Source organism: Cetorhinus maximus, chromosome 28, assembly GCF_964194155.1.
Source record: "Cetorhinus maximus chromosome 28, sCetMax3.hap1.1, whole genome shotgun sequence".
NCBI lineage: Eukaryota > Metazoa > Chordata > Chondrichthyes > Lamniformes > Cetorhinidae > Cetorhinus > Cetorhinus maximus.
In genome coordinates, this window is record NC_135906.1 from 13083875 (window position 1) to 13109044 (window position 25170).

The 25170-nt window shown below is 47.7% G+C and overlaps 1 protein-coding gene across 1 annotated transcript in view; it reads left to right on the forward strand.

Moving 5' to 3' along the window:
* Positions 1-25170, forward strand: part of LOC144668758 (adhesion G protein-coupled receptor E3-like) — a 68054-nt gene that overhangs the window by 7875 nt on the left and 35009 nt on the right. Inside the window, exons 2-3 of the mRNA XM_078531089.1 lie at positions 17588-17680; positions 19746-19904. Of these exons, the coding sequence (XP_078387215.1) occupies positions 17588-17680; positions 19746-19904 (252 nt within the window). The remainder of the gene's footprint in view (positions 1-17587; positions 17681-19745; positions 19905-25170) is intronic.

A 25170-nucleotide genomic window follows, 5' to 3' on the forward strand; every position in this document is an offset into this window, starting at 1 on the left:
CTTTGCTGAGCACTGAACGTTCAGCGTCAGAGAGGGGAAGGTTAGGTGGTATAGTGAATACACGGCCGGTGCTGGGATTGGAAGATGGGGTGGGGACAGAGGGACAGGCAGGGGTGGAGGGTCCCAGATGGGTGTTGGTGTCGATGAGTTGTTGGAGCTTGCGTTCCTTTGCACCTGAAAGAAAGAGACAAAGTTTCTTGTTGAGGCGTCGGATGAGACGAAGAATAAAATGAAACTGGGGGCACGTGCAACTTTGAAAAAGGGTGCGGCGGTGCTGCTGGAGGGAGAGGTCGAGTGTGTTCATATGGCGGCGCATGGCACTGAGTGCGGATTTCAGAATGCGACGGGAGCAGCAGTGCGAGAAACGTTTTATGTCCCGGAGATACCTATAATCCTGGGTGGGTTCGAAACATGAGGGATGGAACTTCAGTTGAAATCCACGTGGGGTAAGTCGGAGACGGAGACAGTCACTGAGAAAGGAAATATGGCTGTGAAAGCGAGTTTTAGTAAATACCTTGTCAAACACCAGGAGAGAAATGGAAAGCAATGAAGGTGAACAAGGCAAAAGAGAGATACGACAATCCTGACAGAGAGAAGAGCAGTACTTCTTCAAGGAAGGCATTCCTTGAAGAGAGGTGGCAGTCAATTAAACACTAAGATAAAAGCAAAAAACTGCGGATGCTGGAAATCCAAAACAAAAACAAAAATAAAAATAAAAATACCTGGAAAAACTCAGCAGGTCTGGCAGCATCTGCGGAGAGGGACACAGTTAACGTTTCGAGTCCGTATGACTCTTCAACAGAACTAAGTAAAAATAGAAGAGAGGTGAAATATAAACTGGATTAAGGGGGGGAGGTGGGACAAGTAGAGCTGGATAGAGGGCCAGTGATAAGTGGAGATAGCCAAATGATGTCACAGACAAAAGGACAAAGAGGTGTTGAAGGTGGTGATATTATCTAAGGAATGTACTAATTAAGGGTAGGAAGCAGGACAAGCAAGGTACAGATAGCCCTAGTGGGGGTGGGGTGAACGAATTGAAATAGGCTAAAAGGTAGAGATAAAACAATGGATAGAAATATATTTAAAAATAATGGAAATAGGTGGGAAAAGAAAAATATATATAAATTATTGGAAAAAAAGGCGGGGGGGATCAGAAAGCGGGTGGGGATGTCTAACTCAACACACAATGGGAGGGGGTAGGGGGGGGGGGAGAACATCCTCTCAGCACCCACCCTGGTCAAGTCCCCCTCAATAAGAAGATCACCTCTCTGAACCCCAAAGGGCAATAGAGCTCAACAGGAGAATGGAGAGAAGGAAGACGACACACACCCGGAATTAGGGGCTCAACCCCACCCCAAGCTGGTGAGATACAAAAGATTATAGGGGGGGAGGGGGGAAAAACGTTACCCACTAAAGGGAGTCTCCCTGACGACAGTTGCAAAAGCCGCTCCTTATCAACTAAACAAAGCAGCCTCAGTGGCTGACCTGGGCTAACCAGGGTCTCTCTCCTCCCCTTCAGGGTGTGTCGGTGACTACAGCACTTGGAAGGTTTTTTTTTTAAAAGCAGAGAGTGATTTCTGTACTGTAGTAGCAGGCAGAGAGGGAGAAGGCTGAACTGTGAAACCTTACTGAAGATACATACCATGGACACGCGAAATCGCTTCCAGCTCCGAGTGGGTATGTAATGTGTGAGCGATGTTAGGGAGGTTTGCTGTGTGTTCAGGGCTGTGTGGAGCATGATACTGTCAAATATCATTGTGTTCCCTCTGTGTAAGGTTATCCTTGTTAGCTCTTGTCTCCCTGTCTGATAGATAGACGTGCAATTTGCCTCTCTCATCTGCACCAAGTCTTATTTTCACTCATTCCCCCCTCATTGTTTTCCCTCTAGGGATTTTTGTTCTGTTGTCTTCACACTTTTTCCCCCACACACAGTATTCTTTTGATGTGTGACTTGTGTCCCTGTTTTACTTTTAATGCTCTCTCTCCCTCTCTTGGTCTCTTGTCTATTTCATGCCCCTGCTCTCTCCGACTATCTTTATCTTTCTCCGCCTCCCTTACCCTGGAGGTTAAAATTGGCCGTTTCTCTCATGTGTAGATGACCCATTGGTGGGGGTGGACAATGAATATTGACCCGAGTAGTGTCTGAGCAGGGAGGGGGGCGAGTGTGCTTAAAAGAGAGAGAGGGTGGGGGTGTGAAAGCCTTAGATTGCATGGTCGTGTGTAAACTGTTGCCCTGCGAATGTTGGCACTGGGTCGGTTCTAAATGAAAAACCATTCGATCTCCACACCACTCCTAGACTGAGTTATAAATGGAGTGAGAGAGAGAGAGAGAGAGAGCTGTGGGATTATGTCTTCAGTAGTTATTGGTATAGTGACAATTGAAGAGTATTGCTGGCAAAACCATTTCACTGGGATTGTTCCTAAACTGTATTGGTGAAGGCTTGTGAGTGAATATCCCACATGTCTGGCTGGGACAGTGTGTCCCCTGTCTCACGGTTCAGCCCAGAGTGTGGCTTCGCTGGTACTGTTGTTGCTCCTTGATTTCTCTGCTCAGTGGCTTCTGTTGGGTCCAAGTCCCTGAGTTATTTCGGATGGGATTCCTGATGGCTGGCGGTGGGGTGGGGTGGGAGGGTTGGGGGTTGGTTGGGTGGGGTGTGGGGGATTGGGGGGGTGGCAGCAGACATTGTGAACCTGGTCTGTTTGTGAACTGTTTGCTGCTGGCTTGCTTCGGAGTCAGAACGTTTCGGAGTGTCCCAATCTTTCTTTCGGGCTGTTTTATTGCACAGCGTGGATCCTTCCAGATTGTGGGCCTGCCTAGCTTGGAGGGAACGCTCACAATAAAGGCAAAACACACTGCGGACGCTGGAAATCTGGGACAATTTCTGGCACTTTCTGTTGCAGCCTGGCCAGCTCTTACGAAATAAAATAATGGATGCCTAACAGATGTTGCGGGGGGGGGTTGCTGGTTACCATGAGAGAGGGACAGTGAGAATTGGTGAGCAGAGGGGAATGGGCTCTTGAGACCATAATAGTAAAGGGGCAGGGAGTTACCTAAAGCTTACAACTTATCTTTGTTGAGTCAAAATGTTATCAACTCCCTCCCTGCTGGGTGACTCACTTATGTGTAGACCTTCTCGAATCAATCCAACTCACCCTGGAGACTCCCAGGTTCAGTCTCCTACAGGCTATCCTAGCGATGAGGCTGAAAAGGTCAACATAGAGGGGGGTCAATCCCTTAAAATATGGGTCAATTAGTCACCCTGTTGTTTTTTAATTGGAGGGGACGTTGTGCGCAATATGCCAGAGGGAAGCCAGGGGTCCAACCTGTGACAGTACCACTATAACGAGTCTGATTTCAGTGTCCTGCCTGGCGTCTCTAACAAATTTCTCTATCCCCTCCCCCCTCCTCCTCAAGCTTTTGACTCTTGAATGGTTCCAAACGCATTCTGCCCTCCCCAGTCCAATTCCCTTGTCTTGGTGGTAGCCCAGGGCGCATGGAGGGGGCCAGTCTATAATCCACTTAGCAGAGCGTGGTAGCTGATGGGTCATGATCAGGGGATTAGCCCTGCCTGATTTTTACCCCCTCCTGGTGCACTAAGATGAACCGTAGTACCTCCTGAGGTCAGCTCACTCAGTCCAGGCCGTTATCAAAATCCAGGAGTCGGTATCTCTCAGGAAAATTCCCAGGAAATACTCCATCCCTAGTTGGGAGACACCTGCAGGGAGGCATTGCAGATTCCCATGTGTTAAGTTCAGGGCCACAGGACCCAGAGGTGACAGGATGGCATCAAAAATCCAATTAAAGGGCAGCCTTCAGAAAAGGGAACCTAGTCCCCGTCACACCATCTATTGATGATAAAAAAAAACAAAAATTGCTGAAAAAACTCAACAGGTCTGACAGCGTCTGCGGAGAGGAACACAGTTAACGTTTCGAGTCCGTATGACTCTTCATCAGAACTAAAGAGACATGGAAATGTGGTGAAATATAAGCTGGTTGAGGGGGGTTGGGACAGGTAGAGCTGGATAGAGGGCCAGTGATAGGTGGCGGCAAAGAAGAGATTGCCAAAGATGCCATAGACAAAAGGACAAAGAGGTGTTGAAGGTGGTGATATTATCTAAGGAATGTGCTAATGGGGACATTAAGGGTAGAAAGCAGGACGAGCAAGGTACAGATGGCTCTAGTGGGGGTGGGGTGGGGGGAAAGGTTCGAAATAGGCTAAAAGGTGGAGATGAAACAATGGATGGAAATAAATTTTTAAAATAATAATAGAAGTAGGTGGGAAATAAAAAATATATATTGATTATTAGAAAAAAGGGGATCAAAAAGGGGGTGGGGATGGAGGAGAGAGTTCATGATCTAAAATTGTTGAATTCAATATTCAGTCCGGAAGGCTGTAAAGTGCCTAGTTGGAAGATGAGGTGCTGTTCCTCCAGTTTGCGTTGAGCTTCACTGGAACAATGCAGCAAGCCAAGGATGGACATGTGGGCATGAGAGCAGGGTGGGTGTTGAAAGGGCAAGCGACAGGGAGGTCTGGGTCATGCTCGCAGACAGACCGAAGGTGTTCTGCAAAGCGGTCACCCAGTCTGCGTCTGGTCTCTCCAATGTAGAGGAGACCGCATTGGGAGCAGTGAATGCAGTAGACAAAATTGAGGGAAGTGCAACTGAAGTACTGCTGCTTATGCTTTTATCTATGGATAAGGCTGAGCTCAGATACTCAGGGTGGTACTGACTCCTGTTGATAACCATTACTCTGTTAACACAGTTCATCAAAGGCTGTTGTCAAGCGGGATTGATTCGCAGGAACCATAACTGCACTTTCCTCTAGCTCCATTTCCAAGAGCAAAATAGGAAGCTGGGGAATATACCTTGCTGTTTAAGTAAGGGCAGGGGCTCAGGGTCTGGGACAATGCCCTCTATGGTAATTGGAAAGGCAACAAATGGGAGCTCAGAGGAGGCACTCCATGAACTGTACCCCGAAGGTCGGGGCCTGGTGGATGAGGAGTGAAAAGGCAAAAATATTGTGGGCGACGGTGTCCATATTGGCTCCATTGGGAGTTGGATGTGAGCCTAAAGCGTGTTGGATTTGGGTTCAAATGCAGGGGTTCTCCAGACCTGGGCACCCGCCCCGGGTTGCCCAGAGTTGTTTCCACAAATTCCGAGGGCGTTAAGGGCCAGCCAAGGCTGGTGGGGATGGAGTCACGTGGAGACAAACCAAGATAGGGTGGGGGGGAGGGGTAACAGGCTCCCTTCCCTGGGCTCCGTCGATGGACGCAGTTGGGTTTTCTTTAGCAACATCTCGGTCAGGTCGCTACGCGGGACCGTTCTGGTCGGGCCCTGCTTCAGAATGCCACCGCCAATGCCGCAATCCCCACACCATGCCCAGGCAGATGTTTCAACCGCGGTGAATTCATAAAGCCTGAAGGTCCGGTGGTCTGACGCAGGCTGGTGCTCCGCGCACGGCCTTGGCGTATCGCCAGGGCGTTCCAAGAGAGACCGTCTATCGTGTCGAAGTTGCCAAGCGAGACATTTTTCTTTTTGGCTCCAAGAGAGGGGAGAAACCCTGTGATTGTTATTTTTTTTATATTCCATATTGTGACCTACTAGTAAAAGAGCAGATTAATTTTTTTTACCTTGTCGCTGCGAAACTGAGCAAACCACAGAAGGTTTATCTGAGAATTTGTAACATAGGCCGATGCACCTCAGTCTCGGTCACTCCCGGCAGCCCCCAAATCAGTGGGTCAAGCTGAGATGGTCCATGCCCAATGGTGACCCTCTCTGGCCTCATTAACCCTCCCTGTGACAACCAATAAGAGACAGAGGTTGCATTTATATGGTGGCTTTCCTAACCACACAGCAACACGAAGCACTTTACAGCTAATGAAGCACTTTGTTTTGAAACCTAGTCACTGTTTTGTAAGGTGAGAAACACAGCAAGACGCCCCAAACAACAATGGATGAAATAGACACACAGAACTGCTTTAGTAAATTTGGTTGAGGGATAAAAGTTGGCCAGTACACGATGGACGGCTCCCCTGTTTATCTCCCGATCGTGCCATGGGATTACTCTAAGCCCACCTGGGCCACAGTTTAAGACCTCAGAAAGACGGCACCTCCGACAGAGTGCAGCGCATTCAGTACTGCATTGAAATATCAGGCTTGATTCTGTGCTCAAGTCTCTGATAGGGATTGCAAGCCCACACAAGTCAGAGTGCTAAAGCCACAATTAACACCAAAGACTGAGGGCTCACAAGATGGATGAGGTTACAGTGAGGGAGGTGAGAAAATGCAGGCAGTGAGGTTTATCGGTACTCTGAACCAGTGTCATAGTTTAATGATTAGGACAGGTACAGCACGGGGTTAGATACAGAGTAAAGCTCCCTCTACACTGTTCCCATCAAACACTCCCAGGACAGATACAGCACGGGGTTAGATACAGAGTAAATCTCCCTCTACACTGTCCCCATCAAACACTCCCAGGACAGGTGCAGCACGGGGTTAGATACAGAGTAAAGCTCCCTCTACACTGTCCCCATCAAACACTCCCAGGGTTAGATACAGACCAAACTAAGTGTGTTTTGTTTTACTCTTTCATTGGATGTGGGCTTCACTGACAACCATTTGTTGCCCACCCCTAATTGCCCTTGAACTGAGTGGCTTGCTCGGCCATTTCAGAGGGCAGCTAAGAGTCAACCACATTGCTCTGTGTCTGGAGTCACATGTAGGCCAGACCAGGTAAGGTTGGCAGATTTCCTTCCCTAAAGGGCATCAGTGAACCAGATGGGATTTTACAACCATCAATGATGGCTTCACGGTCACCATTACTGAGACCAGTTTTCGATTCCAGATTTTATTAATTGAATTTAAATTCCACCAGTTGCTGTGGTGGGATTTGAACCCGCGTCCCCGGGACATTAGCCTCGGCCTCTGTAACACTGGTCCAGTGATGTTACCGCGGTGCCACCATCTGCAGTTCCATTGTCAATGTAGTGCTGAATGTGGGGCAGATTCATATTGGGAACCAATGTCCAGTAAGAACTGGATTGACCCGGTCTGCATGGTTTATATGGGTGGTCTTGTGGTGCAGTGGGTAGCATTGTTGCCCCTGAGCCAGGAACTCTGGGTTTGGGACCCACCCCAAGGACAAGGAAGGTGCATTCGCACCACAACCAAACAGGTTTGCAAATTCTTCCAGCACATGCCAAGGGTAGGTGGTAAGAGCGAGGGAGGTTCCTGGTCGGTCATGCAATGGAAAGATTGTTAGAGCCTCTACCACCAGTGTTCAAAGCTTCATACTGTAGCATGCACGTAGGAATAACTCAGGCACCCTGAGTGAACGTGACACGCCACCACCAAACAGCTTATATAAGTCCCTAACAGCCGTGTAGAAATGTTGTCCTGTCAGTTCAGGCTAATTCTGAACTTGACCTCACAGAGGAAGGAGCAGCACCCAACCCAACAGATGAAATCACTCGACCAACTCGGCACCACAGCTAACACGGGTTGTCTCAAACTTGGGCTAAAGAGGTCGCGGCTCCGTTCAGTGTTATACAGTCGGACACCATGAGGCAGAGCCACTCACTATGTAACGGCATTAACTTGGCCTCATCCAAAACTTGGCTGCCCATATTGGAACCTGCCCCAGAACTTGTCCCCTCATCGCTCCCGTGTCCGCTGACCAGCACTGGCTTCCAGTCCAATCAGTGCTTCAAATCAAAAACTCACATCTGGCGTTCAGCTCTCTCCATGGCCTATCTCTTTACCTTTGTCCAAGATCTCTCTCTGTGCTCCTTCAATTCTAGCCTCTTGTGCATCCCCAATATCCATTGCTCCTGCAGGGCGGCTGTGTCTTCAGCAGCCTCAGCTCCGGAACTCCACCCCTTCGACCTCTGAACCTTGGCCTCTGGAGGGAATGGGTTTCTGGGATTTGATTGGGGTTGAGGGACACGGTGTGAACAGTTGGGGCTTGTTTCTAGGATCATCAGGAGCAGGAGTGGACCGTGTGGCCCATGGAGGCTGCTCCGCTATTCAGTGAGATCACGGTGACCTGACTGTGACCTTAGCTCCACATTCCTGCCTGGCTCCCATTACCCTTGAACCTCTTGTCAGTCAAAAACCTGTCTAACTCGGCCTTGAGTATATTTAATGACCCGGCCTCCACTGCTCGCTGGAGAAGAGAATTCCAAAGACTAACGGCCCTCTGAGAGGAGAAATTCGCCCTAATCCCTGTTGTAAATGGGAGACCCCTCGGCCAGGACTTTTACCTCGTTTGGCGGGCAGGCTGAGGAGCGATTGCAAAGCTGCCCACCATTGGGCTCCGATATTGGGCAAAGAGCTGCCTCAGGGAGCTGAAGGTTTATAACGTTAAAAATTTTAAAAAATGAGCGATGTTTAAAAACACGTCCCCTCATGTGACTCTAATGGATTTTAAAAATTTTACTTTAATTGTCAATCGCTGTTGGAAACCGTGGATGAGGTTTCCTAAAAAACCCAAAGGCCGCTTGGCCTTTTCGCCCGCCCCCGCCAACCGTGAGGTTAGATGGACAGCGAAAAGTTTGAGTCAAGTATTACTTTGACGGCCTTGACAGGCCTGTTCATTGTCGGCGGGCGGACTGCCAACTCCCGCGCTCACCTGCCAACCGAAATATCGCGCAAGTCCGCCATGACACTGGGACGCTCGCCCGACATCATCGCGCGTCGTTTTACGCTCGAGCGGGTCGGGTGTGTGTCCGACTGCTCAGTGCAAATTTTAGCCCCTTATCCTTAAACTAGTATCCCCCCCAGTTCTAGTCTCTCCCACAGGGCGAAACATCCTTTCAGCATGCACCTTGTCGAGTCCTCTCAGGATCTTCTGTGTTTCAATAAGATCACCTCTCGTTCTTCTAAACTCCAGTGAGCAGAGGCCCAACCTGCTCAACCTCTCCTCATAAGACAAACCTCCCATCCCAGGAACAAGCTGAGGGAACCTTTTCTGAACTTGCTTCCAAAGCAAGTCTATCCTTCCTTCTTTAAGTGGGATGGGCATGTTTGGGAAAACAATATTTATAATTATCCCAACACTTGCCACAACCACCCTGCCCATTAGAATATTAGCTCATTGAGCTGACTGGGTAGAATTCAACCCAACTCGCAGCGGTGGTTGACAGGGCCCTCAACCGTGTCCGGCCCATCTCCCGCGCATCTGCCCTCACACCTTCCTCTCCCGCCCAGAACCATGATAGGGTCCCCCTTATCCTCACTTATCACCCCACCAGCCTCCGCATTCAAAGGATCATCCTCCGCCATTTCTGCCAACTCCAGCATGATGCAACCACCAAACACATCTTCCCTTCACCCTCCCCAGCAGCATTCCGCAGGGATCGTTCCCTCCGGGCCACCCTGGTCCATCACGCCCTACACCTCAACCCCCTCTCACGGCACCTTCCCATGCAACCGCAGAAGGTATAACACCAGCCCCTTTACTTCCCCTCTCCTCACCGTCCAAGGGCCCAAACACTCCTTTCAAGTGAAGCAGCATTTCACTTGCATTTCCCTCAATTTAATCTACTGCATTAGCTGCTCCCAATGCGGTTTCCTCTACATTGGAGAGACCAAACGCAGTCTGGGTGACCGCTTTGCAGAACACCTTCGGTCTGTCCGAAAGCATTACCCAGACCTCCCTGTTGCTTGCCATTTCAACACCCCACCCTGCTCTCATGTCCACATGTCCGTGCTTGGCCTGCTGCATTGTTCCAGTAAAGCTCAACGCAAACTGGAGGAACAGCACCTCATCTTCCGACTAGGCGCTTTACAGCCTTCCGGACTGAATATTGAATTCAACAATTTTAGATCATGAACTCTCTCCTCCATCCCCACCCCCTTTCCGATTCCCCCCACTTTTTTTCCCAATAATTTATATAGATTTTTCTTTTCCCACCTATTTCCATTATTTTTAAATGTATTTCCATCCATTGTTTTATCTCTACCTTTTAGCCTTTTTCGATTCCTTCCCCCCACCCCCACTAGGGCTATCTGTACCTTGCTCGTCCTGCTTTCTACCCTTAATTAGCACATTCCTTAGATAATATCACCACCTTCAACACCTCTTTGTCCTTTTGTCTGTGACATCTTTTGGTTATCTCCACCTATCACTGACCCTCTATCCAGCTCCACTTGTCCCACCCTCCCCTTAAACCAGCTTATATTTCACCTCTCTTCTATTTTTCCTCAGTTCTGTTGAAGAGTCATACGGACTCGAAACGTTAACTGTGTCCCTCTCCGCAGATGCTGCCAGACCTGCTGAGTTTTCCCAGGTTTATTTATTTTTGTTTCGCAGTTCCAAGTTTGTATGTCAAGGTTCCCCTCGGTGAGACTGCCCGTCCTCTCTCCACACTTGGCTTGGGTATCAAGTTATCGAGTCTGGAGGACCAACGTGATTCCAAACTCCCACTGCGCCAACTCAAATGTGCTCCCCCAGAGGGGATCCCCTCTCACGTCTCCCACCCCTCCTCCCTTCAACAGGAGAGCTACCAGTTTAGCCATTAACCATTCTGGAAAAGCCACGTCTCTGTTCCTGCCGACGGCAAGCGCTAGCTGGTCTCCGCAGGGGGTGGGGGGGGGCGCTGTGGGCACCGGAAGCGGTTCATGCCACTGGAACCTGTGCTTGAAGAGGGGGTCAGGTTTTCTGATCAGAGCTTGGAAGACGAGCTGTTAAGCTGTTTTTAAAAACGTCCTGCCAATTTATTCTGAGAATTTGGAGATAAGAATCGCCCCTCGCGCTCAACAAAAATAACTGTGTGAGCTCCGGCCTGGAGTCTGCAAAACAGGCTGTGGTTGTTTAGATAGATATGAGATAGATCGGTTCTTGATTGGTAAGGGGGTCAAAGGTTACGGGGAGAAGGCGGGAGAACGGGGTTGAGAAACTTATCAGCCATGACTGAATGGCGGAGCAGACTCGATGGGCCGAATGGCCTAATTTCTGCTCCTATGTCTTATGGTTTAACACCTGAAGAGAGACAGGGCGTGACGCTCTGACACTGGGCCCTGTGGCGCCGGTGAGCTTTCAGCCTTATCACTGGGATTGCCCGAAGCCTTCAAAAGTGCCCGGGGATTCCTCAGCGCTATGGAGCCATTCATCAGAACAGTTGGGGAGTCTCCCCCCCCTCCCCCCCGCCCCCCCCTCCCCTCCTCCTCCCCTCCATATCGCAGACATTACCAGGTCAACCGGCCCACTTTGACATCAAAGCACCGCTCGCCCTTTCTCTGGGAGGGAGCAAAACTGACCGTGGCAACCGGGCCCAACCCCCTGTTTGTTGAAATCGCGCCATGCGGTCCTTAACTCTCACCCGAGCCGCCGCAACAGCCAAACAAACGTTGTCCCGAACTCCTGCGGTCTGGTCCTAATCGGCTGGAGTCCTTGAGAATTTGGGATCTGGGATCTGGAGTTCAGTTCCCACTCCGCCAGGTGACAATGTAAATGTGACACGCCCTCTCCCATTCCAATCTTCTTCACGTTACTGTGAAGGGAGATGGTGCTAATGTCACTGGACTCCATAGGCCCAGACTGATGCTCTGCAGACCTGGGTTCAAACCCCACCAATGGCAACTGGTGAAATCTGAGTTCGATGAATAAAATTTGGAATTGAAAGATAGTCTCAGTAAGGGTGACCATGAAACTATCATCGATTGCGGTTGAGAACCCACCTGGTTCACACTAATGTCCATTTAGGGGAGGAAATCTGCCGTCCTTACCCGGTCTGGCCTACATGTGACTCCAGGCCCACAGCGATGTGGTTGACTCTTAACTGCCCCTCTGAAATGGCCCAGCAAGCCCACTCAGTTCAAGGGCAATTAGGGATGGGCAACAAATGCCCCCCAATGATGGAACTGAAAAAACCAAGGCCATTCATTCCATTGCCCCTGCTCGCAGGCTGTTTGAAGGAGCTGTACGATTACTCTTTCTGGGCCCTGCAAATTTTAGGCATTTATTCGATTACTTTTCCGACTGTGCTGCCCTCCCCACCCTTTCATGGGGGGGTGCGTTGCAGCCAACCTTCACTCATTGCGTGGGCCAGCAGCTTGCTTTAGAGAGTTCACTGGCCCCCTCCCCACACACACAGAGAAACCTCCCAAGATCTGGACCTCGCTCCTTGTTAACCTAGTTCATACACAGCTTCCCCTGGCCAGTTCTAGCTGCTTTTTAAGTCATGCCTAGGACGTGGGCAAGGCTGTGGGCAAGGCTGGCAGCTATTGGCCCCATTGCTTATAGGTTCTCGGGACAACATTGTGGCTGGGTCAGTTCCAGGCTAAGAGTCGACCACGCTGGTGTGGGTCTGGGGCTGCACTCAGTCTGCAGTCTGCAGTCAGACCAGGGAAGGATGGCAAATTTCCTTCCTTAAAAGGGCAGTAGCGAAACAGTTGGGTGACGAATGACCTCCCTTCGCTTGATCTCAATCCACTGACCAACCCCCACCGCTGCCCCCCGACCCCCAACTCCCGCTATCTATCCTCAGTTGGAAAGTTGGGAATGTATAGATAGCAACAACGACGTGCATTTGTAGGGCACCCTGAACATCATAAAACGGCAAAAGGCACTTCGCGGGAAATAATGAGCAAATAACACTTGACTTGGAGCTGCATTGCGAGACATTAGGACAGGTGAGCGAAAGCAATGGACGGGTTAAAGGAGGAAAGTGAGGCAGACAGAGACAGACAGAGAGATTTAAGAAGGGAATTCCGGAGTTTAGGGTCTTGGCAGCTGAAGTGTGTCACTGGTGGATTAATTCAAATCGGTGACGCTCAAGAGGCCATTTAAACACAGGATGCTCAACAAGTGGTTTTAAGATTGACGCACATCTTGTCGCGACTCAAGGAGCTCTGTAAATGCAAGCTGCTGAATGCCACCCCGTACACACACTCTTTTGGTCTTAAAAAAAATAAAATAACTGCACCCGTTTTTGTAACTCTTGGCCCTGGTCTGCTCCACTCCTCGGAGACTCGTGGCGTTGCCGTTACTCACTGAGCTCAATGGGAAAATCCTGCAGCAGAGGTGAATGCGCCCATTGAGCTCCAAACTCATGGGACAGGCTGCCACCTGGTGGACTGATTGCGACTGCAGCTCAGCGCGGGCCAATAGAGAGGCTAAGTAGAGTTTGCAAAAGCTGGGACGAGGCCCGATGGGTGACTGTGTCGTTAAATTTCTACATGATTTTTCCTCCACATAAAACAGGGATTCATTCTGCACCCTGCAAGTGATTCTCTTCTGAAGGCATTGATTATTTTTTTTTTGCTGGGTATGATTCACAGTGTCTAGACACAGTTCAAGTGTTCACTTGGTGAGCTATTCAACCATGGGGACACAATGAAGTCTAATTCACTCTGCTTCAACTGGACTTTGTGGATTTGGGTGCAGGATGGTGTGGTTCTCTTTCCACATCCCTCAATGTTCCAAGAGTTCTTTTTTTATTATTTTTCATTCATGGGATGTGGGCATTGCTGGCTAGGCCAGCATTTATTGCCCATCCCTAATTGCCCTCCTTCAGAGGGCATTTAAGAGTCAATCACATTGCTGTCACATGTAGGCCAGACAGATTTCCTTCCCTAAAGGGCATTAATGAACCAGATGGATTTCTACAGCAATTGATGATCACTCCATGGTCATCATTAGATTTTTAATTCCTGATTTTTATTGAATACAAATTTCAGTATCTGCTGTGGTGGGATTTGAACCCAGGTCCCCAGAGCATTACCCTGTGTAGGTTACTTAGTCCATTGATAATACCACTACCCCATTGCCTCCCCCCACATCCCAGGAGTCACAGTTTGAGGCACCAGCATGAACTGACCCGTGCCAGTGGAATTGGAGGTTGGTAATCCTGTGGTGAGTAACTCACCTCCTGACTCCCCAAAGCCTGTCCGCCATCTACAACGCACAAGTCAGGAGTGTGATGGAATATCTCTACTTGCCTGGATGAGTGCAGCTCCCACAACACTCAAGAAGCTCGACACCGTCCAGGACAAAGCAGCCCCACTTCATTGGCAGCCCATCTCCCCACCTTGGACATTCACTCCCTCCTTCACCAGCGCACAGTGACAGGAGTGTCTTCAAGGTGGAGCCCACCAAGGCTCCTTCGACAGCACCTTCCAAACCCATGACTTCTATCACCTGGAAGAACAAGGGCAGCAGACACATGGAAACACCACCACCTGAAAGTTCCTGTCCAAGTCGCTCACCATCCTGACTTGGAAATATATCGCCGTTCCTTCACTGTCGCTGGGTCAAAATCCTGGATCCCCCTCCATAACAGCACTGTGGTTGTACCTACACCATATAATACCATAAGACCATAAGACGTAGGAGCAGAAATTAGGCCATTCGGCCCATCGAGTCTGCTCCGCCATTCAATCATGGTTGATAAGTTTTTCAACCCCATTCTCCCGCCTTCTCCCCGCAACCTTTGATCCTCTTACCAATCAAGAACCTATCTATCTCGGTCTTAAATACACTCAATGACCTGGCCTCCACAGCCTTCTGTGGCAATGAATTCCATAGATTCACCACTCTCTGGCTAAAGAAGTTTCTCCTCATCTCTGTTCTAAAAGGTCTTCCCTTTACTCTGAGGCTGTGCCCTTGGGTCCTAGTCTCTCCTACTAATGGAAACATCTTCCCCACGTCCACTCTCTCCAGGCCTTTCGGTATTCTGTAAGTTTCAATCAGATCCCCCCTCATCCTTTCAAACTCCATCGAGTATAGACCCAGAGTCCTCAAACGTTCCTCATACGCTAAGCCTTTCATTCCTGGGATCATTCTCGTGAACCTCCTCTGGACCCTCTCCAGGGCCAGCACATCCTTCCTGAGATACGGGGCCCAAAATTGCTCACAATATTCTAAATGTGGTCTGACCAGAACCTTATAAAGCCTCAGCAGCACATCCCTGCTTTTATATTCTAGTCCTCTTGAAATAAATGCCAACATTGCATTTGCCTTCCTAACTAACGACACAACCTGCAAGTTAACCTTAAGAGAATCCTGGACTAGGACTCCCAAATCCCTTTGCACTCCAGATTTCTGAATTCTCTCCCCATTTAGAAAATAGGCTATGCCTCTTCTTCCTACCAAAGTGCATGACCTCACACTTCCCCACGTTGTATTCCATCTGCCACTTCTTTGCCCATTCTCCTAACCTGTCCAAATTCTTCTGCAGCTCCCCACCTCCTCAATACTACCTGTCCCTCCACCTATCTTTGTATCATCTGCAAACTTAGCCAGGATGCCCTTAGTTCCTTCATCTAGATCATTAATGTATAAAGTGAAAAGTTGTGGTCCCAACACTGACCCCTGCGGAACCCCACTAGTCACCGGCTGCCATCCTGAGAAGGATCCCCTTATTCCCACTCTCTGCCTCCTGCCAGACAGCCAATCTTCTATCCATGCTAGTACCTTGCCTCTAACACCATGGGCTCTTATCTTACTGAGCAGCCTCCTGTGCGGCACCTTGTCAAAGGCCTTCTGGAAGTCCAAGTAGATAACATCCATTGACTCTCCTTTGACTAACCTACTCATTACCTCCTCAAAGAATTCTAACAGATTTGTCAGGCATGACCTCCCCTTGATGAAACCATGCTGACTTTGCCTTATTTTGCCATGCACTTCCAAGTATTCTGAAATCTCATCCTTAATAATGGACTCTAAAATCTTACCAACGACCGAGGTCAGGCTAATCGGCCTGTAATTTCCCGTCTTTTGCCTCACTCCCTTCTTAAACAGGGGGGTTACATTAGTGATTTTCCAGTCCTCTGGGACCCTCCCTGACTCCAGTGATTCCTGAAAGGTCACCACTAACGCCTCCCCTATCTCTTCAGCTATCTCCTTCAGAACTCTGGGGTGTAATCCATCTGGTCCAGGTGATTTATTCACCTTCAGACCTTTCAGTTTTCCTAGCACCTTCTCCTTGGTAATGGCCACCATGCTCACCTCTGCCCCCCCGACTCTCTTGAACTTTGGGGATGTTACTCGTGTCTTCCACCGTGAAGACTGATGCAAAGTACCTATTCAGTTCCTCCGCCATTTCTTTGTTCCCCACTACTACTTCTCCAGCGTCATTTTCCAGCGGCCCAATGTCCACTTTTGCCTCTCTCTTACCCTTTATATATCTAAAAAAACCTCTTGCAATCTTCTTTTATATTACTGGCTAGTTTACCCTCATATTTAATCTTCTCCCACCTTATTTCTTTTTTAGTTGTCCTCTGTTGGTCTTTGTAGGCTTCCCAATCCCCTGGTTTTCCACTGCTCTTCGCCGCATTGTATGTTTTCTCTTTAGCTTATATGCTGTCCCTGACTTCCCTTGTCAGCCATGGTTGCCTCGTCCTCCCTTGAGTATGCTTCTTCTTCCTAGGGATGAATTTTTGCTGTGTCTCCCAAATTACTGCCAGAAACTCCTGCCATTGCTTTTCCACTGTCTTTCCTGCTAGGCTCATCTCCCAGTCAATTCTGGCCAGCTCTTCCCTCATGCCTCTGTAGTTGCCTTTGTTCAACTGTAGTACCATGTACATGGACTAGAGTGCTTCATGAGACTTACCACCATCTTCTCAAAGGCAATTAGGGATGGGCAATAAATGTTGGTCTAGCCAGCAATGCCCACATCCCATGAATGAATAAAAAATAAATATTGGGTTGGGGACAGTGATAGCTCTTCTTCCTTTGCTAACTCAAAGTATTTGATTGCGACTAGATGCTATTGTCCACTCATAGCATTTTATCTACATTTGTAGCATATAAAATTGTCATTAAGTTTCAGACTAACATCTCAGTTGCCTCGATAGGCCCTCTCACCCTTGCTGCCCACTCTACCAACCCTACTCCCATCCTGATAAAAACCCTGCCCATCCAAATTCCCTTCCTGTCTCCCACAGTAACCCATGTTCTGAATGATTCCCTCTCCTCTGTAGTGTGTGTATTGTCTAAATTCATTCAGATGTGAGGCATCGCTGACCCAACCCTGGTTGCCCATGAGAAGCTGGTGACAGGCTTCCTCCTTCATGAACTGCAGGTATACTCACAGCTGGGTTAGGGAGGGAATTCCACTTTTGGCCCAGTGAAGGAACAGTGGACATATGTTCAACCTGGGCTGATGTGTCTGTGACCTGCGGGGGGTGTGGTGGCTAGTTGGATTGATCCACCTATTTGCCTGCTGCTCTTGTTTGTAGGGTTTTCCCTCCTATCTCATACAATCACCCTCAGAATCTGATACATATTTATACATCTCTTTTGTTTAAGTGATGAATTGACAAAGCATTTCCTGGAGCTGATTAGGGCCAGCATTTATTGCCCATCAAGTCAATACTGTGGCCCTGAAGTCACTTAAAGACAATAATTTCATGGCCACCATTACTAAGACTAGTTTGATATTCCAGACTTATTGTGACAGTTCAGACTAGTGGCCATAGTGGGATTTGAGCCAATGTCCTCCAGGGAATTAGCCTGGGCCCCTACATTACTATGCCACTGTCTCCTCACTGCTTTGCTAGTCCCCCAGCTCAATGAGAATGTCACTTAACTGCATTGAAATGGATTTCTCCCAGTGTCTGACTCTTGTTTGTTTTTTTTTACAGTGATTTGCATCTGCAGCATAACAATTCTTCGTGCAGTTGAAGCTAAGAAATGTGGCCCTGGGTTCTACTTTGACAGCAACAGGAACTGCATTGGTGAGTCAGAACATAGAAGCATCACCTGAGGAGGTGCCTTACTCCCCTCTTATTTTAGGTGAATGATCAGCCCAGTTGCTCAAAAGAATGATGAGGATATCACCGACAGGCCACAAAGCCACTTTGCTGTGAAATGTACAAGTTCGCAGCCCTTGGCACGGCTGGTAGATCTCAGTGCTGGCTCAGTGGGTCCGCATCCTTACCTCTGAGACCGGCATTGGTGGGTTCAAGTTCCACCCCAGAGTCTTGACAACCTGATTCAGGCTGATGCTTCTGATGCGATACTAAGGGAGATGTTGAATTCATAGTGTGCCGGGCCTATCTGCCCTCTCAGGTGGTTGTACAAAATTAGACTTAACAGACTTCTCACATCTAGAGACGCATAAGCCGGACAAAGCACGTGCTTATGTCTGTCTTCCATAGCTTATTTTTCCTGAATCAGGTCACCAGCCTGAAGCCGAAGGCTATAGTTTGAGCGGCCTCCCTCTTCATCAACCATTGTCCTGCTTTTACCTCCTGCCATCAGACGCATTGAAAGGATTTGCAAGTTGATAATCGACCTGTTTGGCTGTGCTACGAACACACCTTCCATGGCCACCAATCCCGGAGTGGGACTTGAACCCAGAGCTCAGAGGCACTACCCATGGCATCGCAAGCACTCCCCTTCCAAAACTCCACGGCGCTGTTCTGAAGAAGAGCAGGGGAGCTATTCCTGCTGTTCCTCAATCAACATCATTAAAATAAGATGATTAACTGTGGTCACGTTCTCTCACTGTAACTCATTCTACCCCAGGAACTCAAAACTGTGGAATTCCGTTCCCCAAGTCTCCCAACTTCTCTCCTGCAAGCTGCAGACTCTTCACCACTGAGCTCCTCTGGGCTTGACAATGAGAGACTGCAAGGCATCATCGAAGCCCAGGAAGCCACTTACTGCAGGCCCAGAGTGCAAACCTCAGAAGTGTGCCTGACCCTTCCTGTCGGTTGAGAGGTCAAGCGGATTGGGCCCATACACATTGATGTTTAGGAGAATGAGAGGTGACCTTGTTGAAACATATAAGGATCTGTGGGGGCTTGACACGGCAGGGGTTGAGAGGATGTTTCCCCTTGTGGGAGAATCTAGAACTAGGGGGCACCAATTCAAAACTAGGGGTCTCCCGTTTAAGATGGAGATGAGGAGGAATTTCTTCTGTCAGAGAATCATTCGTGTTTGGAATTCTCTTTCACAGGGAGCAGTGGAGGCTGGGTCTTTGAATATATTCAAGGCTGAGTTAGACAGATTTTTTTTTAACAAGAATATCCTTTTATTTACAATCAGACCTGATTTGCCTATCTAATCTGCAGAAACAATGACCTTTGTGAGAAGTGGAGTCCATGTGAATTGAAGATTTTTCATGTACAAATTCTCCAAGGGTCAGGCAGGGAAGTGGAATTAAGGCCGCAATCAGATCAGCCCTGATCTTATTGGATGGCAGAGCAGGCTCGATGGGCCGAAGGGACTTCTCTTGCCCCTATTTCTTTTACTCTTATTGGACTCCACTTGGTGCCTTTCATTGTGAGAAGCTCATTTTTTTTTTTAAAAAAACCTCAAGCAGGAGATCATTTAAAGTGAAACAAAGATAAGGTTCACTAGATTCATTCTCTGGAGTTTGGAAGAATGAGAGAGAATCTCATTGGAACACATGTGATTCTTTGCGGTAGAAGCTGGGAGGCTGTTGGCCCTGACTGGATCTTCTAAGAATGCGGCAACATAACCTCAGGATAAGAGGTTGTTTATTCAGGACTGGGATGAGGGAGGAAATGACTTCCCTCCAAGGGTTGTGAATCTCTGGAATTCTCTCCTCCAAATAGCTCAGTCATTGAGTATATACAAGCCTGAGTTTGATAGGGTTTTGGGCACTAAAAGAGTTAAGGGATATGAGTGCAGGTCGATGGAATTGAGGGAGAAAATCAGCCATGATCATGTTGAATGGCGGAGGAGGTTCAAGGGCCATACGGCCCACTCATGCTGGTATTTCTTATTCCCTTACATCTTTATTAAAGCTTGTCACCTTCTTCCTCTTTTCAGATGACGACGAGTGTGGTGTTAGTGAAAGTACTTCATCCGCACTGTGTGGTGCTAACACAGACTGTTACAATACACATGGGAGTTACTACTGTACCTGTAAGAAAGGATTCTTCAACCAATTAGGAAAAACTAACTTTACCAACCGGACAAACTGCCAAGGTAGGAACACTTTTATATCTTCTTTTAATGCTTTACTTTGTGGCATGACAGGGGCGGCGGGGCTCATTCATTTCAGCGCACCGAGCACAGGTCAAAGGGCAAATGGTCTTGGATCATGGGCTCTGCAGTTTTCAGCTCTGCATTCCAGAGAGCACTCCATGGCAAGTATCCCCCCTCGATGCACCTTGCCGCATTTAATTACCTTTAGGATGGAATGAGCCAATGGCCGTGAAAGGTGCACCGCCCTCATCCACCTAAAGATTTTGACAAACTTTAATCTCTGAGGGAGGTTGAAGAGTTTGACTTCCACCAGACTGTTGTCACCTGTATGCGTCAGAGTGGTGAGTTCCCCACCGACATCACGTGAGTCAAAAAAACGGGTATGATTGGACGTTTACTTCAGGAGAGGGTGGCCCCTTTTGAGGAATCGAGCTCCCCTCGGTTTGAGGAAGAGCTGAAAATCTAAGTGCACGGGAATGTTTCCTCAGGCATCAGTTGCCTTGTGGCACTAGGCTCTTTATGGCTGTCCTGAGGCAGTGGGTGTTGCCAGGCATATCTCATTATACCAGCATCACAGCCCGAGCTATTGTGGCTCAGTCACCCAAAAGTCCGCCGAGAAATCGGGAGCAGGTTAACCCCCACTGGTCAATCTCCCTTCCCAAGCCCATTGGCTTTCAACCTACAAAACACCCATAGGTGTCCTAAACTGGGAAAATGGTGATGGGCCTTACACTAACATGCCTGGCAAGCTTTGATGAAGTTTCCCAATCGGTTTTAAATCTACCCTTGGCACAGGTGACCTATTCAATGGTCTTGGTAAAGTAGTTGGCATGGCAGGCATGTAGCGCGTTTGGTGGCATGTGTCGCAAAATGGCTTATGTTGCATGGTTGGCAAGGCACTTGGAGCTGGGTATCTACCTGGGCACCATTAACACACATAACCGGGTACAATTGGTTCAGTTGGCATGGCTCACAATGCTGTAATAATACCATAGATAAATGGTAGTGTTGGCAAGCTGTTAATAGAAGTGCATGGCTGACAGGAAACACCAGCCAACAGGTGCTGCGGCTGGTTTGGTCAGTTTGTACGCTATGGTATAGGCACGTGACATGACTGGCATTTTCTAGGTACTTTGGTTATGATGCTTATTGAATACTCGATTACTTCAATGATGAACAATTCTTCCCAGGCCTTTTGGGTTTGCTGAAGCGTTGGAAGTTGGGTTTGGAGATAGCTGTGGTGGAGGGGTTTATGAAGATGGTTTTGAGCACAAAACCAATGTTTCATTACCTCTCCCAGTTGACCAGTTTTGCCCCAAATCTAGTCGGGCAAGTTCCCGAGATCTCTATTGTCCTTCGTAATGGGATTTTCACTGCACTGTAACAAGTTCCTGAGTACAGGTTGTCCTAGAGCAGGAAACCATTTGTGTTCTAGAGTGAATGTTGGCCATCCAGAGCAATTGTCCCAACTCTAAAGTAAAAGTTGCCCGAAACTGGGTTCTCAAATTGTCTCCATGTGGTTTCCAATGTGATTGCCGACATCAACTTCATTTAACAGTGAACGCCCCAAGCCCATTGATAAAATGATTCTTATTCTTCAAACATTCTCTCCAAAATGGTCAAAGTAACACTGATCCTCAGAATCCATTGATTGCTCTGTGCTTCAGAACACGACACAGACTTGTCCCCAGCACTTTCTTATAATGACTTTGAACAAAGTGGAGTGAGTGGCACACAACTGTGAGCGTTAAGCTGGGGTGACCAGCCCTTGGGGAGAGCTATTGGACTTGCAACTGAAAGCTTTTCTGTGTAGGAGTATTATTCCCTTGGTGAGGATGATGTGATTTCCTGAAGACTGTAGGTGTTTGAGATGATTTCTAGCTTTGTGATCCATCCTGCTGGATTTTGACAGTCCTCCTTTGCTGAAGCACAGTGACTGATCAAAGATATCACCCATTCCTTTGTTATCCTCAATCAATTAATATACTTGGAAAAGTAATTACTGGCTATTTATCACAATAGTTATTAAGGGGCAGATTCTAATATGTCACTCTGAAACGATAGAGCTCGCTTCTCAACTGCTTGTCGGACCGCAGTGTACAGCACTAAGGAGGTTTGCAGATGCTGTCATCAAGTTCAATGTCCATTGATTGAACTGGCTTCATTTATAGTGTTCAAATCTGTACGGACTTATTATGTTGAGTTACCTTACCCAAAATACGGAATAAAATTTGTCCTTCAGAAACCCCTTGGCAACAGTCTGATATACCACAACTCCGAATGTGACATAGATTGTCAATGGCCCCTTCATAAAGCACCTTCCCTACGACCTACTGTATCGAGCTGATATTGAGGTTATACTATGTTCAGCCCTTGACAAGAGTGCTACGACACCGCGTCAAGCCTGAGGATACCAGAACAACTGTAATTGGATGTGAGGATATTCCTGAAACAAAAACAGAAAATGCTAGAAAAACTCAGCAGGTCTGGCAGCATCTGTGGAGAGAGGAACAGAGTTAATGTTTCGAGTCCGTATGGCCCTTCTTCAGAGCTGGAGAAGTGGAAATGTGATGAAATTTATACTGTTTAAGGAGGTGGGGCAGGGAGAGCAGGATAGAAGGCCAGTGATAGGTGGGGACAAAGGAGGGATTGACAAAGATGTCATGAACTAAAGGACAAAGGGAGTGTTAATGGTGGTGGTTAGTGCTAAAAAAAGTTGCTGATAGTTTGCTTTCTTACCTTTATCCCACTATCAGCACCTTTTTTAGCACTAGTCACTACCGTTAACATTCCCTTTGTCCTTTAGTTCATGACATCTTTGTCAATCTCTTCTTTGCCTCCACCTATCACTGGCCCTCTATCCAGCTTTACTTGCTCCAGCCCTTTAAACAGTATAAATTTCATCACATTTCCACTTCTCCAGCTCTGAAGAAGGGTCATGTGGACTCAAAATGTTAACTCTGTTTCTCTCTCTACAGACGCTGCCAGACCTGCTGAGTTTTTCCAGCATTTTCTGTTTTTGATTCAGATTTCCAGCATCTGCAGTATTTTGCTTTTATCGAGGATATTCCTGAATGCCTTGGTATGCAGGGGCCTATTCTTAACTGTCCTTCTTTACTCTAGCTCTTTTCCCTTTGTCCCTCTCTATTTTTTTCCCATTTCATTCTTTCCTATCTCCTAACATCTGTACCATCTTTGTCGTTCTGATGATATAGCCCGCATAATTCCCAATTGCTCCTCAAGTGTGATATTGGGAAGCCCCTTGCTCATTTGCCCATTTCCTCTCAAGAGCCTTGTCAAAGCCGATGGAAGTGATACATTGTTCGTAAGTGAGACTCAGTTGTTCAGAGATTTCCTCCATTTCTTCCTGTAGATGCTTAAACTGTGGAGATTAACCTGAGCCTTCCCGATTGGTTGTGTGGTTAGGTTTCCATCTGGTCGTGTGGTTAAGTTTCCCTGAACACCGACATTCTCTTGGTTTAGAAAAATCTCACTCCGCCCACTAGGCTCATTTGTTTTGATTGACCTAAAGCTCACCTCCCACTTCCACACCATCGACATCAATCTAATTTCTCCAGAACCTATTTACATATCTCCTTCAGGGCCCTTCACCAATACAACTTATTCAACTACTCTGTCATCTCTCAGATGAAAACTTTGCATCCGACATTCTTTGCTGATCTTGACTTTCCAATCTCTGTCCTTTCTGGTACTGGAGCCATGATAGGCCGATTGTAGCACAGAAGGAGGCCATTGGGCTTGTCGTTTCCATGGGTGTCCCTCTGCAAGAGCAATTCAGCTAGTCCCATTCCTCCACATTTTCCCCATTGCCCTGCAAACTTCCTCTCTTCTGACAATTATCCAGGTCCCTTTTGAAAGCCATGTTTGAATGTGTCTCTATCTGCAGCACTGCTGTGTAAAAAGGGCTTTCCTCAGATCGCCTTCGGTTTCTTAACCGTTCACCTTAGATGGTTGTCCTCTGTTTCTCAGCCCTTCAGCCAATGAGATAGTTTCTCTCTGTCCATGATTTTGAAAACTGCATCAAGTCTCCTCTCAACCTTCTCTTCTCGTGAACAAGTTATCTGGATTAGGTTTGTCAGATGCCCATCCTAATCTTGACTGCTTCTATAAAATAACCTCAAAGTCTATTCGTACCTTTTGGACTGGTTGTCCTCTCTGCTTTTAATGGGACTGACATGAGAACACTTTCCCACGTAGCAGCACTTGCCTTCATAACTTGTCAGAAAGGTTTCACAGAGCCATGACAAAACACAAAATAATTTATTTTCTCATTTGCAGAGAGTAGGCATAAATGGGTCTTTTGTCTGATTGGCGGGATACAACGAGTGAAGTCCCACAGGGATTTCTGCTGGCGTCTCACATTTTTTACAATTTACATCAATGACTTAGATGAGGAGAGTGAAGACGTGGTAGCTAAATTTACAGATGACACAAAGATACGTAGGAAAGAAGACATGAGGAGGTTGCAGATGGATATATAGATAGGTTGGCTGAGTGGGAAAAGATCTGGAAAAAGGGGTTTAATGTGGGAAAATGTGAAGTTCTTCACTTTGGCAGGAAGAACAAAAAAGCAGGAGTATTACTTAAATGGAGGACAGTTGCATAATTCTGAGTTGCAGAGGGATCTAGGTGATCTAGGGCATGAGTCACAAAAAGTTAGTATGCAGGTACAGTATGTAATTAAGAAGGCTAATGGACGCTATCCTTTATTACGAGAGGGATTCAACATAACTGAAGCATGACATCCTTACTTTTATACAGGGCATTGATGAGACCGCACCTCGAATACTGTGTGCAGTTTTGGTCTCCTTATTTAAGGAAGGATGTAAATGCATTGGAGGCTGTTCAAAGGAGGTTTATTAGATTGATAACTGGAATGAGTGGGTTGTCTTGTGGGGAAAATCTGGACAGACTGGGCTTGTTTCCACTGGAGTTTAGAAGAGTGAGGGGTGATTTGATTGAAGTATACAAGATCCTGAACGGCCTTGACAAGGTGGATGTCGAAAGGATGTTTCCTCTTGTGGGTGCGTCCAGAACTAGGGGGCACTGTTTTAAAATTAGGGGTCACCCTTTTAGGACAGAGATGAGGAGAATTTTTTTCTCTCAGAGGGTTGTGCGACTTTGGAACTCTCTGCCTCAGAAGGTGGTGGAGGCGGGGTCATTGAATATTTTTAAGGCGGAGGTAAATAGATTCTTGTTAGGGAAGGGAATCGAAGGTTATCGGGGTTAGATGGGAATGTGGATA